Source organism: Schistocerca nitens, chromosome 9 (assembly GCF_023898315.1).
Source record: "Schistocerca nitens isolate TAMUIC-IGC-003100 chromosome 9, iqSchNite1.1, whole genome shotgun sequence".
Classification (NCBI taxonomy): domain Eukaryota; kingdom Metazoa; phylum Arthropoda; class Insecta; order Orthoptera; family Acrididae; genus Schistocerca; species Schistocerca nitens.
The window spans coordinates 406,298,945-406,313,544 of record NC_064622.1 but is presented as its reverse complement, the minus strand read 5'-3'; the positions used below and the strand labels follow the sequence as shown (position 1 = coordinate 406,313,544).

The following is a 14,600-nucleotide window of genomic DNA, read 5'->3' as shown; positions in this document are numbered from 1 at the left end:
TGTACTTGGAATTGTGTCAGAAATCTGTGGTAATGAGACTAAAGAAAATTATATGAACCTATCCTCTTGGTTTATTTTTGATTGATTCTATAGATCAATACGTTACAGTCTCTAACTCAGTTTCACAATGCCAGCATGTTTATTGTGTTTTAGATCAAAATTTATATATCCGAAAATATTGAAGTTAATTGGTTTGAAATGTTAACAGTTTGGTTGTGTTATTTGTAGATTTTTGTATTCTAAGTATGAAAAAGATCTATTAATATTTAATAGTACTCCAGATTCATAGAGAGTATGTGTAAAGTATTGCACTCAGCATTATGTAAGTACACATCTCACTTGGCCCAGCAGCCAGTGTCAGCTGTGCCAGAGTGAGAACCAAAATCTGCTCTCCTGCCAGCTCAACGGTAAGCTACGCTTTCAATGCAAGATGACACCTCGTAATAATTTGCTATGCTACAATGTATTTGAAAGTAACTAACTGACGACATTCGCAGTCTTCTTTATGTGCCTGTCGACAACAAAATGCCTCAATTACACTGCCATTCACCTTAATGTGACCACATGTCAAAAGCCTGAATAACCACCTTCTGCATAGGTGACAGCTGCGTGGGTGCGGGAAGACTGTCAATGAAATTCTGAAAGGTACTGGCAGGGATTGGGAGCCATGCCGAGTCCGGTGCTTTCTCGGATGAGGATCCATGACAAGAACAGCCCAATTGTGGTGGTCCCATAGATTCTCAATTGAATGTTAATATGAGGAGTAAAGTGGCCAGGGAAGATGGTAAACTCATCCTGGTGCTCTTTGGTTCATACCCTACACTGTGAACTGTGTGACACATTGCATTGTCCTTCTGGTAGATGCCATGTTCCAAGGAAAAACAAACTGCATGGAATGATTGATATGGTCCCCAAGGATAGGTGCATACTTATGTTGACACATTATGTCTTACGGAATGATGGTATCACCTAGGGAACACCAGACCATAACACTCCCTCCTCCATCCTGTACCGTTCTGATAATTGTTGAAGAGAGTTAGCTTTCAGACATTTTATGCTGACGGAGAATAAAGCTGGATTTGTCTGAAAAGGCCCCCTGTCACCACTCAGTGGACATAAAGTTGCATTATTGGTGTGCAAATTCCATCCTCTGTTGCCGATGAACAGTGGTCATCATGGATGCATAAACCAAGCACCTGCTGTGGGGGCTTGTGCACAGCAACTTTCACTGAATGGTCATTGAAGAAAGACTGTTGGGAGCCACTTGGTTCATCTGGATGGTCTGTTGGTCAACAGTTGCATATCTAGTCACCCTTACAAATTTCTGCAGCCTTCATTCAGCCCTGTCATCTAAGGCCCACGGTGCAGCACCGCCACTTTGATGCCGGTTTTGAATAGCGTCATTTTGCCATGCACAGTATACTTTAATCATGGCAGAACACCCACACAGTTTACAGACTGAGGCTTATTGGAAATGCTTCCACCTATGGCCTGAAAGCCAATGATCATGCCATTTTGGACATCATATAAATTGCCCCTTTTCTGTATGATGACGACTGCACTGTTTTCTGCATCTCCCCGACATGCCTTGTATACCGTCCCGCGTAATGTTGCCACCTGGCATTTGTAAGTGTTTATTCAAGGTTGACCTCAAACATAGGCAGTGGTCACATTAATGTGACCAAATCCTGTATATGGTGTCTCATTACATTTACTCTTTATTTTTTTCCAGTTCCTCATTTCGTGAGTGATAATTGTGGGAGGAAATGTTAAATGATGATAAAATAACACAGTTGATAAATGATGTATCTCTTGTGATTGAGAGAGAATGTTTATCCTGTACATGCAAAATAAATGTGATTTTTCATGTTGCAAAACGTTTTGACGAACTTTGATGAGGTAATAGTTCTTTCGCAGAAAGGAAAACACGCCATGTAAAGCTGCAGGAAGATTAGAGAGAGAAATCGTTAGGACCTAAGGACTGAAGAAATGTGTACTGTCTTGCCTGTCTCTTGTCTTTACTGGTTTTAGGTATCCTACATTTAATTCTATATGACACAGAAGAGCAAGTTTTTAGCTAATAGGCAATAAAAAGGCCAGACTTTCTGAAGAGTTCTTGTTCTCCCAGTTACAAATAATCCCATCCAGTATTAATTGCGTTTATTTTTATTTTTTAGAGGAACAAGATGTCAAACCGGCCGACTGTAAGCAGGAGAGGCACTACAGGACTGATGGCATACATTGCAAACACGTTTGAGTTCCACAGAATGCAATACAGTGACATGCGGTATAAGAATATTGTTTGAAGAGGCGTGGCACTACACTTCGGCTCACTAAAGACGAAATAACATGTCTTACATTTCCTCGAAGATATATGTTTTATGTATCAGACTCTTCAGAAAGACGTGCGCAGAGCAGTCTGAATAGTGGGATGGGGTGGGGGGTAGTCTCCACATGACCCGTGTTTACATTTAGTGATTTTTCTGTTTCCTCTCCGTTTACTGCTCTCACTTCAAATGAAAACAAGATGGATTTCTGTGGCTGGGAGCTATCAAGTGAATTAAAATACATCCACATAAATACGGAAGGCTTAAATATGTTACTAGTTTCAGACTTTATTTTATTTCCACCATTCTGACAGTCAAGTATCAATCGCCTTGCAGAACAATAAAGTTATTTTTGTCGGTTTGCTAAAGAAATTTGGCCTTTATTAAAATTTCCTCTGAGGCAGTAAATTTATTTGAAACGAAGTGTTTAATTCCACACTATTGGCTAGTTTTAACTGTTCGCTGCATTTCAAGTGCATGTTTTCATCATCTAGCACATATGACATTATGCCATAATAAAGAACCAAACACGAGATAATACAGTACTGGTACTCCAAGAAAATTTACGTCCCGAAAACCATACCGAAAAGCTTAATATCAGGTCGAGGCCTAAGTCATTGGGAATCTGGACATACGAATGTGCGCTTTAAGGCAAACTATGCATGTTAGTATGGTTCACGAAATTCCGACGCTCTTGGAGTATCCTCTGATGTCTTGGTTGTGGTTTTTTTTTTTTTTTTTTGACATAATGTAAGTAAGATCTTTTAATGTTTTATATGTACGAACATACTGGCTTCCTACGTCATCGTAGCTGCGCAAGCTCAGTGACGCCTCTTATCTGGCGCTCTCTGGCAACTGCTGAAATGAATCTATTTCTAACAGGTCGCGGGAAAATATTGCGAATTGTCGTTCGAAGAGCGTTATTTTCAAAGTAGATTTTCTTTTACGCAAGATGAACTATGTGCGCGAATGTACAATGCATTTCTTAAATTGCGGAGTGTTTGCTCTCATTTAAAAATCAACTCTTTGGTGATGAGCCATGTAGAGGATTTTTGAGCCCAGAAGATCAGAGATTTATGTCGGTATTAAAAATTTTGCTGGCGTATTTGTATGATGTATCTTAAAGTGTAACATGCGCTAAACAGATCACCATTATATGTGAAAGCTTAGCTTCTCTTGTAGCTTATTAATCTTGGAGACAGATATTGTATGCGAAAGCTTTGCTTTTCTTGTAGCAACACTATGTATAGTAACTTAAACCATTAACTTTTCCTGTTGGCGGAATTAGAATTCATACTTCCGTAATACAAAAATTTGCAGCGTACACGTTGCTGCTTATCAAAGATCTTTCTAAAGTGCCGAGAAATTCTACACTGCTGTATAAAACCATATCTTTTCAAAGGATTGATAAGTTTTACAGTTCCGACGGAAAGTATACTGTCACTTAACATGGAAAAAGTGTATTTTCACCCGGGAGAAAATGTATTTTTAACCGGGCGATCCGGGAAAAATCCGGGAATTTTTTTTTCTTGTCCACGTATACATCCTGTCAACTTAATTGATGTATTGTGATGCAACCAACGCCATTATTTTTGTGATTTTTCATTGCATACGAAATAATAGGGGGTGTCCATTTAAAAATACACAAGTTTTTTTTGAAAATAGTATTTGTTTACATTTTAAAATTTTGCATAGTATTTGGTTTCTTAAGCCCATGCCATACGTTCATGCTGGTGAAAACCGTTTTTGAGTATCTATTGTTCCAGAGATATCTGAGGTGACAGAGTTACGTGAGACACCATGTATATCAGAGGCAGACCACATGTTGTGATGGAGTAGTCTGCCTGTTGTGAGAACAAGTACTTCTGAGAATAGTTCAGTTGCCCAAAGAATGGTTTTTCCAACACAGTTGATTTCCACATGAAAGCACACACATACTTAATGTATATTATCTGTTTATTACATAAAGCAATTTCATGGTGCAAATATTAAAATATTACTACTTGTTTTGTAAGTGAAACCACCTTTTCCTGCTGTGACTTTATTTATCCCACGTGCGTTTCGCCATCTTCTTGTTCTAAGGCATCAACAGTGGGATGATATGGTGATCTGCATTTCGTCTAGACCAGATGAGAGGAAATGCAGATCAGCAAATCATCCCACTGTTGCCACTTTAGAACAAGAAGAAGGTGAAATGCATCTGGGATACATAAATAAATTGGCAGCAGGTAAAGGAAGTTTTATTTACAGAACAAGTAGTAGTTCTACGCTTGCTGTGGAGGATGACCACGCAAACAAACTTGTTATTAAAATATTTATATAGGTCAAAAAACAAAAGATAGTCTGTGATTGTTAATTCATGTTGATCTCTGTTGTATTTAATATGGTAGTGGAATAACAGTGATTGTAAGAGGAAAAAACAACAATTCACGTACGGATGTAACATTGAACAATGATTGTATAGGGACACCTTTGTGAATTGACACAGGAGGAGGAGTATAAAGTTATATGAGGATGATTTTATGAATTGGTCACTATTCAATAGTGCTTCTGTACAAAGAGTAGTAGTAGTAGTAGTTGTTGTTGTTGTTGTTGTCTTCAGTCCTGAGACTGGTTTGATGCAGCTCTCCATGCTACTCTATCCTGTGCAAGCTTCTTCATCTCCCAGTACCTACTGAAACCTACATCCTTCTGAATCTGCTTAGTGTATTCATCTCTTGGTCTCCCCCTACGATTTTTACCCTCCACGCTGCCCTCCAATACTAAATTGGTGATCCCTTGATGCCTCAACACATGTCCTACCAACCGATCCCTTCTTCTGGTCAAGTTGTGCCACAAACTCCTCTTCTCCCCAATCCTATTCAGTACCTCCTCATTAGTTATGTGATCTACCCATCTAATCTTCAGCATTCTTCTGTAGCACCACATTTCGAAAGCTTCTATTCTCTTCTTGTCCAAACTATTTACCGTCCATGTTTCACTTCCATACATGGCTACACTCCATACAAATACTTTCAGAAATGACTTCCTGACACTTAAATCTATATTCGATGTTAACAAATTTCTCTTCTTCAGAAACGCTTTCCTTGCCATTGCCAGTATACATTTTATATCCTCTCTACTTTGACCATCATCAGTTATATTGCTCCCCAAATAGCAAAACTCCTTCACTACTTTAAGTGTCTCATTTCCTAAATCTAATACCCTCAACATAACCCGACTTAATTCGACTACATTCCAATATCCTCGTTTTGCTTTTGTTGATGTTCATCTTATATCCTCCCTTCAAGACACTGTCCATTCCGTTCAACTGCTCTTCCAAGTCCTTTGCTGTCTCTGACAGAATTACAATGTTATCGGCGAACCTCAAAGTTTTTATTTCTTCTCCATGGATTTTAATACCTACTCCGAATTTTTCTTTTGTTTCCTTTACTGCTTGCTCAATATACAGATTGAATAACATCGGGGAGAGGCTACAACCCTGTCTCACTCCCTTCCCAACCACTGCTTCCCTTTCATGTCCCTCGACTCTTATAACTGCCATCTGGTCTCTGTACAAATTGTAAATAGCCTTTCGCTCCCTGTATTTTACCCCTGCCAACTTTAGAATTTGAAAGAGTGTATTCCAGTCAACATTGTCAAAAGCTTTCTCTAAGTCTACAAATGCTAGAAAGGTAGGTTTGCCTTTCCTTAATCTTTGTTCTAAGATAAGTCGTAAGGTCAGTATTGCCTCACGTGTGCCAGTATTTCTACGGAATCCAAACTGATCTTCCCCGAGGTCGGCTTCTACTAGTTTTTCCATTCGTCTGTAAAGAATTCGTGTTAGTATTTTGCAGCTGTGGCTTATTAAACTGATTGTTCGGTAATTCTCACATCTGTCAACACCTGCTTTCTTTGGGATTGGAATTATTATATTCTTCTTGAAGTCTGAGGGTATTTCGCCTGTTTCATACATCTTGCTCACCAGATGGTAGAGTTTTGTCAGGACTGGCTCTCCCAAGGCCGTCAGTAGTTCTAATGGAATGTTGTCTACTCCCGGGGCCTTGTTTTGACTCAGGTCTTTCAGTGCTCTGTCAAACTCTTCACGCAGTATCTTATCTCCCATTTCATCTTCGTCTACATCCTCTTCCATTTCCATAATATTGTCCTCAAGTACATCGTCCCTGTATAGACCCTCTATATACTCCCTCCACCTTTCTGCTTTCCCTTCTTTGCTTAGAACTGGGTTTCCATCTGAGCTCTTGTGTTCCCTTATTAAGTACATTTACATGCCTTTGACATATTCAGTTATATCATGTAAACTTTATATAATCTCCTCATATTTTACAAATGTTTGTAAAATTCTGACACATCTGTTTTCAGATGTTAATACAGCTCGCAAAATCATCATCACTGAAAAATGCGGCAGGGGATGCCAAAGACGCCTTAACAGCTCAGGGAGTGAAACAAAAATTTGTGTGTGAATTGCTGAAATTATTGCTGTTGATCAGACACACGCATGAAAGGTGCAAAGTCAAGAATAGTGTTGATTGGCAGGCAGTTGCCTCAGCTCTCACATTGTACAAGGAGGCTGCAGAAATGTCTACAAATACAAAAGCCGCATTCAACAAATTATGCCATGTTTTGAATATCAGGTAAGATTTCATCTTCTAGTACCTGAGCTGAATGATATTAAAACTCTCACTGTGGAAGACAAGCAGAAGTTGTTCCCTGTTGTTGGGAATGACTCTGTGGCAGTAATGCCAATCTTCCTATAAGAAATACTGAAGTTATCTGAGTGACAAGATACCGCCTGTATTGTCACCTCGTTCCACTTCAGACAGTTTAACACTAAAACTTTTGGTTATCTTGAGATTGAAGTTTTTAATAATGGCGGAGAATAATTTGAATATAATATTGAAGTTTACATGTGTGTATTGTATCAACGGGGCCTAGCCATTGATTGGTTCTATCAGATAACTGCACTGATAACTTCATATGATGATTAGTTCAACTCGTGTATTCTTGTATTGACTACAGTCTCACTGAAGGCTGCGTACTGTGTAAAATTAAAGTGAAACTAAATCTAGTTTCTCATGTGAAGACATTTGATCTCGGAGGCTGTTCCAGCAACAATTGAGAGAATATGGTACAACTAGCTCAACATTGTGATGCTTGTTGAATGAGCAACGCCTCTTGTGTGGGTTCTGAAGTCCTGCTTGGATCATTTCTGCTGTTACAAAAGAAGTTGAGAATGTCAACATTGCTCATGGGATTTAAACGAAATTTGCCATCTGCAGTGTTGTCCCCAGAACTGATGGTGGTGTCCCTAGTTCTGAATCTAGAAGGTCTGAGCTAGAGACTTTGAAGTTCTGTGACTAGCTAAGCTGTGGCATAGGGTTGAGACGCAGCACAGAACAGAGGCCACTGCCCAGTAGCTGATCTGTGTGGGTTGAATGTAATGCAGTATTCCTTGATCTCCAAAAAGCATATGTCTCACTACCACACTAACACTTTCTAACAGAAGTACAATCATGTGTGATATAACATGAAATTTATGACTGAATGTAACTTGTGTCGCATCGAGGGGCAGCAGCAATCTAGAGTGGGTTGGGATAGGGAGAGGGATAGCAGGGTACAGTTGGGAGGCAGAGTTGTCAGTGTTGCCTGGTGAACCATGCAGGGACTAGGTGATAGAGCAAGACTGCCAGATGCAGTGCTGGGAGGCTTTGGAAGGAGAGTGGGGCAGAAAAGGAGAGGAGCAGAGAAAGGGAAAAGAATGGTGGGTGTGTTGGCAGAGAGCAGCACGTGTGAGGGTGAGGGGACGTAAAGTGGGAGGAGGTGATGGGACAGAGGAGTGGACTACTGTTGTAGGAACAGTAAGATACTGTTTGTTGAGGCCAGGATGATTTTGGAAGTGGAGAATATGTAGTAAGGATGGCTCTCATCCATGCAACCAAGAAAAGCTGGTGGTGGAGGGGAGTAATACAGATGGCCTGGGTTGTGAAGCAGCCATTGAAATCAAGTATGTTATCTTCAGCTGTATGTTGTGCCACAGGGTGGTCTGCTTTGCTCTGCCAAACTGTGGCCATTCATTCTAGTGGACAGGTGGTTGGTAGTCATACCTACATAAAAAACTGTGAAGTGACTGCAGCATAGCTGCTAGTATATGAGGTCAATTCAAAAAGTTCTGCAACATTCGTAATTTTGCACTAGCAGTGTGTTGGAGCAAAATGTGGTTGGGGTCCCTGCAAACGCCTGTGTTTAATGTGCAACTGCCGGAAATTTTATTGTTGCACGTCTGTTAGTTACTGTTCAGTGCTGTATTGAGTAGAATGTTGTGTCGCACAGTTTGTGAATTTTGAGATGGTAGAGGAGTAATGTGCGTGCATTAGATTTTGCGTGAAACTCAAGAAAACCTTTACAGAGTGCAGGAAGCCCACAGTGATGAGTGCTTAAGCCGTACTCAGTGTTACGAATGGTTGACATGGTCTAGAAATGGCCGGACGGAAGTTGAAGAAGACCCTCGTTCAGGTCAAGAACAAATCCAAAATGAAGATGATTTATACCAATGAAAAGAGGAAGTTTCAGAGTTTTTTTTCATAATGTTTGATATCAGTATAATAAATTTAATAATTTGTAATTAATCTTAACGATCTGTAGAACCGGACCACTGGTGCTGTCCACTCAGTAACAGCAGATACACTTTCGCACATGTGAGATGAGTTGGGCTACCATATTGTTGTTTGCCATGCAGTCAATGGTGGCCACATTGAACGTTTATTACATTTCTAATTATTAAATAAGTATTAAAAATTAATTAATTACAAATTATTAAAAGTTAATAATATTTTTAAATTGATTTCAAATGTTATGAAAAAAATTGAAATTTCCTCTTTTCATTGGTATAAAGCTTGTACATTTTTGATTTGCACTTGAATACATATGAATTTTTGAAAATGGGTCCATCATTTAGACAAACCTGTGTATTGGCAATATTATTTTCTCATATATATATATATGGATATCAGAATGGCAATATCTAGTGCCGGTCTTTTTATTTTGTATTATATCTTTTTCACAATTTTCAGTAAATATTTTAAGCTGTTATTTTGAAATTGTAGTAGAACATAATTTTACTTTCACTGTGTGAAGGAGTCTTACTGCATTTTGATTTATCATCATTTCTAGTCTTTCTCTTTGACTGTGTGTAGCAAGTATAGGTGGGTGGTACAAAAGTAGTAGTCCGATTGCACTGGGGAGGTGGCAGTGTGAATGGAATAACAAGATTTCCAATGTGAATAAATAGCACACCAGTTGCGTTATTTAGCTTCTCCACACAATTTTGACACTACAACTGCTAGGTTGCTGGCATTGGCAAAAATGAAAAAACGGGAAGTCAACATGAAGTTGTTCTGGAAAAATTCAATATGTGATGGAACCGAAAGATGGACCCATCAGACAACTTGTATTGTGCCACTCACTTGCAGTTATCATTGTTAGCAAAGTGTTTATCGCCAAGCGTGAACGTGCATCATTTTCCTTTCAGTTCTTGCTCTGAGGGGGATAGGCAGGCTGCGAGCTTGTTGATGTACATAATATCTAATAATAAATCAATATACAGCTCTAAAACCGGCAGTATATTTACAATGTGCAGCAGATATTTTTATAGGCTGTACGTCTATATTTCTTCCGGCAATATATCGATACTTTTTTCTATATATTGAGAGCCAATAATGATATTTTTTTAAATGTCGATGTATCAGATTTCCGGTATTTTAAAAAATATCAACAGTCCTACCAGTTATGCTCATGTCAGGAACGTCAGTGGAATTGTGCGTGCTAATTGAAGACTGACTAAAGAGATGGCAAAAGGATGTTACATTTCAGTTGGATCATGTCATGAAATCTTGACACAGCATCGTGGAATGCATTGTGTTCCAGCCAAGTTCATCCCAAGGCTAATAAGTTAAGACCAGAAAGACCTCCGCCTCGCCTGCGGAGAGCATTTGGATCATGCAAATGAGAATGAGATGTTCCTTAAGAGAATTGTAACTGGTGATGAGACTTGGGTCTACCATTACGATATTGAGACCAAGATTCCATCTTCATGATGGGTTGGGAATGGTTCTCCAAGAGCAAAGAACGCTCTTCAGGTCAGATATCAAAGTCATGCTGATAGTTTTCTTTGATGCTGAAGGATTAGTTCATCATGAACTCGTACCACAGGACAAACTGTTAATCGATGGTACTTTCGGGACATGCTGCCATGCCTGTGAGAAAATGTGAGAAGGAAATGACATGAAATGTGGTGAGACAATTCATGGCTCTTCCAACATGATAACGAATGTGCACATTCATCCCTGTTTGTGAATGATTATTGCATGAGAAATGAAATCACTGTGCAGCTTCATCCTCCGGACATTCCAGACCTGGCCCCTGCAGACATTTTATTGTGTCCAAAGTTGAAAACCCCATTGAAAAGATGAAAATTTGCAATCATAGATGTGAGAAAATAAAATTCGCAAATGGGGCTTCACGGGGTATACCAAAAGGCGTACCAAGATTGCATCAGGAAGAGGAAACAGCATCGGGAGCAGTTTAGCAATTGTGGAGGAGAGTATTTTGAAGGAGACAGTACACAATAAGTAAAAGTTAAGTGTAGAAACATTTTTTGGACAAAGTTCCAAAATTATTTGAACAGCCCTCATATTGCACGGGTGCATTCACAGATGACCCCGCCTCTGATGGGGTAAGATAAAGCAGTGAATAGACTGGAATGAGAAGTCCTAGGTGTATGAACTGGGAAGGTTTTGCACATGGGTGCTTCACAGGATATGATCCTTGTGGCAACAGGTTGAGGAGTAGCATAGGGATGGACTTGGATGTTGTGGAAGTTGGTTGGTCGATGGGAAACCACTTTAGGAGGGGTGGAAAGGATCGTGATTAAGCTGGTCCTCATTTCAGGGCATGATGAAAAATAATTAAAGCCCTGACGAAGATGTGGTTCAGTTGTTTCAGTCCTGGGTTGTTTGCGTTACTGTAGATGGACCATAAACAAGTTGACATAGGAGGGTGACATGTGGGCTGTGCCACATATGTACTTCAAACAAGTTTTTGTGTGTTCTTCTATGTTGTATACCAGCATGCTGCATAGCTTTTTATATTGGTATGACTACCAACAAGGTACCCACTACGATAATGGCCATCGCCAAACTGGCCTGAAGCAAAGTGGACTACTCTGAGGCACAACATGCAGTTGAACATTACATGGCTGATTTCAATGTGTACTGCATAACCTGTGCAACCTGAAGTCTTCCCTCCTCCATAAGCTTTTCTGAACTGTGGAGATGGGAGTTATCCTTAGAACACATTCTCTTCTCTTGAAATCATCGCAACCTCGACCTATGGTAACTTCCTGTCCCCACACCCTCCTCCAAACAATTTTTGCCCTTCTGTCCTATCACCCACTCCCAATTCATGCCCCCTCACCTTCGTGTGTGCTGCTGTCTGCGAATGCGTGCACCAGACTTCACTCCATGGCGAACTATTCTCTGTCTTTCTCTGCAGTTCACACACCTGCTTTCTAACTTGTACCTCACATCTTGCCACCTTATGACATCCACACCTCTGTTAATTTTTTATTTCATTAGAGTCGGGTGCATCAAACAGAAAAACATTGTTACTAGTGAACTTTCATAACCACCTATTCCTAAACATAACAGCATGTGCTAGGAACCTTTAAAGTGGTTATTGATTATCTTGCTCTGATTATGCTTAAAATTTTCATTGCTATTAAAGCTGTAGCCATGTTCAAAATTTTCATTAATAACTGAATAAAGAATGACTTACTGAAACGAAACTGGATGATTTGGCACAATATATGTATGCCACTACAGGTTTTTAGGTTTAGTCAAACAGCAGACCATCTTATGGCAGTAAAAAGACAGATTACGCTAAATATTTGCATAATATCCATTTTTCTCTGGTTCATTGCCATATCTTGGATATGGGTTCAGTAAGGCTGTAGTAGTTTCCTCATTTGACACAGTTTTGTTGTTTAGAGATACTATTCAAAAGAGATTTTAATGTTTTAATCTTTTCTTGGCAGGGTTTTGCTGTCATACAGTTTTCTAAAAGCCATCCATTTTTGGTTGCTAACAGTTGAAGACGATAATATCATCTTAAAAATTTTAATTATCTTTTCATCTTATTTCCAGTGCGAAAAAAGCTACTAAACAGAAAGAAGAAAAGCCAAATGGAGTTTTTGTGGATAAAATCAAGGAGGAAGTTAAAAAGCATACACAAGAACTTGATTACGTAAACGAAGAGGATGTTGATGAACCCTCAGAAAATGACAGTAATCAAGGAGGAAGCAGTGAAGATGATGAAGGTGGAAGTGCTGTGAAACTGTCAAAAAAGAAAGAAAAGAAGAAAAGGAAACATTCAAAAAATAAAGCATTAATGAAAAAGGAGTCAAAGCAGTTACGTTTAAATGCAGTGTCAGAAGGGATGGACAATGTTACATTTTCTGGCATTGACATTGCAGAAATTAAAACTGACGACGATGAAGCGAAGAACATTTTAGTGAAGGGCAGTTACAAGATCATCCAAAATGGGCATGTGGATGGCATGGATTCTTCACTAGATAATGTTGAGCTAAGCATAAAGAAACGAAAACACAAAGAAAAGAGTGTAAGTGAATCTGTGAACAGAAAAAAGAAGAAAATTGATGTGACTGAATTGTGAATATATACTCCTAATGAATAACAGAAGGTGTAATAAATGACTAAAAAACATAGTGTGGCATTCACAAAGACCGTATCAATCGCCAATTTCCATTCCATACTTTCCCGATTCTGTGAACCTAGTTCAAATCTCATTCTGGAATAACAGACTGATGGTTTTAATTGCTGGTTATCCGAGGACATCATAAATTGTTTTAGTGCAACTATTTGTCATTATTACTACATCAGTAATTTTCATGATTTGTTCTCACATCTTGAAGTTGGAATTAGAGGGGAAATGCTGAATAGTCATTCAGCGTGTATGGAGAAATTGCCATACCTAAAGGAATTCTCGTTATTTGTTTCAGCAATGTTTACTGTTGTATGTGGTTGTTACTGTTTGAAAAGCAGCAGTATGTGATATTGTACATTTTTGTATGTATGTGAGAAGTATTTTTGTTGATATACTGTTTCCAGTAGCTGTTAATAACTGTATACATATGATGACTGAAATACATGCATTGAATTTTTTTAAATAACATTGTAAATTAGAGTCATTCAAATGACCAAATTAATTCTTACAAAAGATAAGGGAATGACAAAACAGCCACATGTGAACTTCAGTAATTGTGGCGTATAATGAAGTGTGTATTTGCTGGATGATTAGTCTAAGGGACTAATCTTTCTCTCTTGAAACATTTTTGTGTCATATAGAATACTTACTTAGTGATTAGAGAACCAAGTGGAGGGTTTAATGGAGGGGTTAACCCAAAGATGCAGATGTTTGTCAGTCTCGGATGCTACATTGTGAACATTTGCTATCAAGTGGAGAATTTTAGCACCTGCTCTCAATAGATCAGGCATGTACTATACAAAGGAAGTGATTGTTTGGGCAGAAGAGTACATGTTTTGTGAACATTGTCATATTTAGGTTGGAGGAACCCCTCCATAGAATGAATGTTGAGTTACCTTCAGTAACTGGAGAAAAATCATCCGTGTCACTCTCAGAGGAGTATTATGTCCTTGTAGGTAAAAAAGAGGAAAAAATTAATGTGGTAACTAAAGGCACATCCATGGTAAGGTATCAGAATTAGCATCAAATATTAAAGGTAATAGTACCCACGTAGTGTTAAAGACAAAGCAGGCTGAAAATGAAAGTTAAGGGCACTGAAATATTGAAGTGAGATTAGATTATATAGGGGGTTTCACAGTTCTTGTTATAGGCTTCTAGATGTTGTAGAGAGCATTTAGTATATAAAGGTTTCATAAGAAACCTGTGTTGAGAAAGGTGCCATTTGAATGTAAAAAGAGATTGAAGATTGAATCACTTCTAGATCTCCCAGTTCACAGTATGCACACAGTGAAGACAGCTCTGACCTGTATGCTCTACATCACCCCTTAGCATGGGCAGTGTGAACAAGACTTGTCATACTTTGTACGTGATGAAGGCTATGTTCTTCAAAGATGAGAGTACAGTGCATGCATTGAACACTACTGTCAATCCTCCTAGTTATAATTGTACCAGTTTCTTGCAGTTGAGTGGAAATGTAATGTGGTGGTGTAAGTA

General features: G+C 38.9%; 1 protein-coding gene across 1 annotated transcript in view; it reads left to right on the top strand.

Annotated features, from left to right (window-relative positions):
- LOC126203907 (myb-binding protein 1A) overlaps nucleotides 1-13,547 on the top strand; it is a 105,773-nt gene extending 92,226 nt beyond the window's left edge. The window contains exons 16-17 of the mRNA XM_049938295.1: nucleotides 6,690-6,961; nucleotides 12,527-13,547. Coding sequence (XP_049794252.1) covers nucleotides 6,690-6,961; nucleotides 12,527-13,055 — 801 coding nt within the window. The 3' untranslated portion in view covers nucleotides 13,056-13,547. The remainder of the gene's footprint in view (nucleotides 1-6,689; nucleotides 6,962-12,526) is intronic.
- Nucleotides 13,548-14,600: the final 1,053 nt, after the last annotated feature.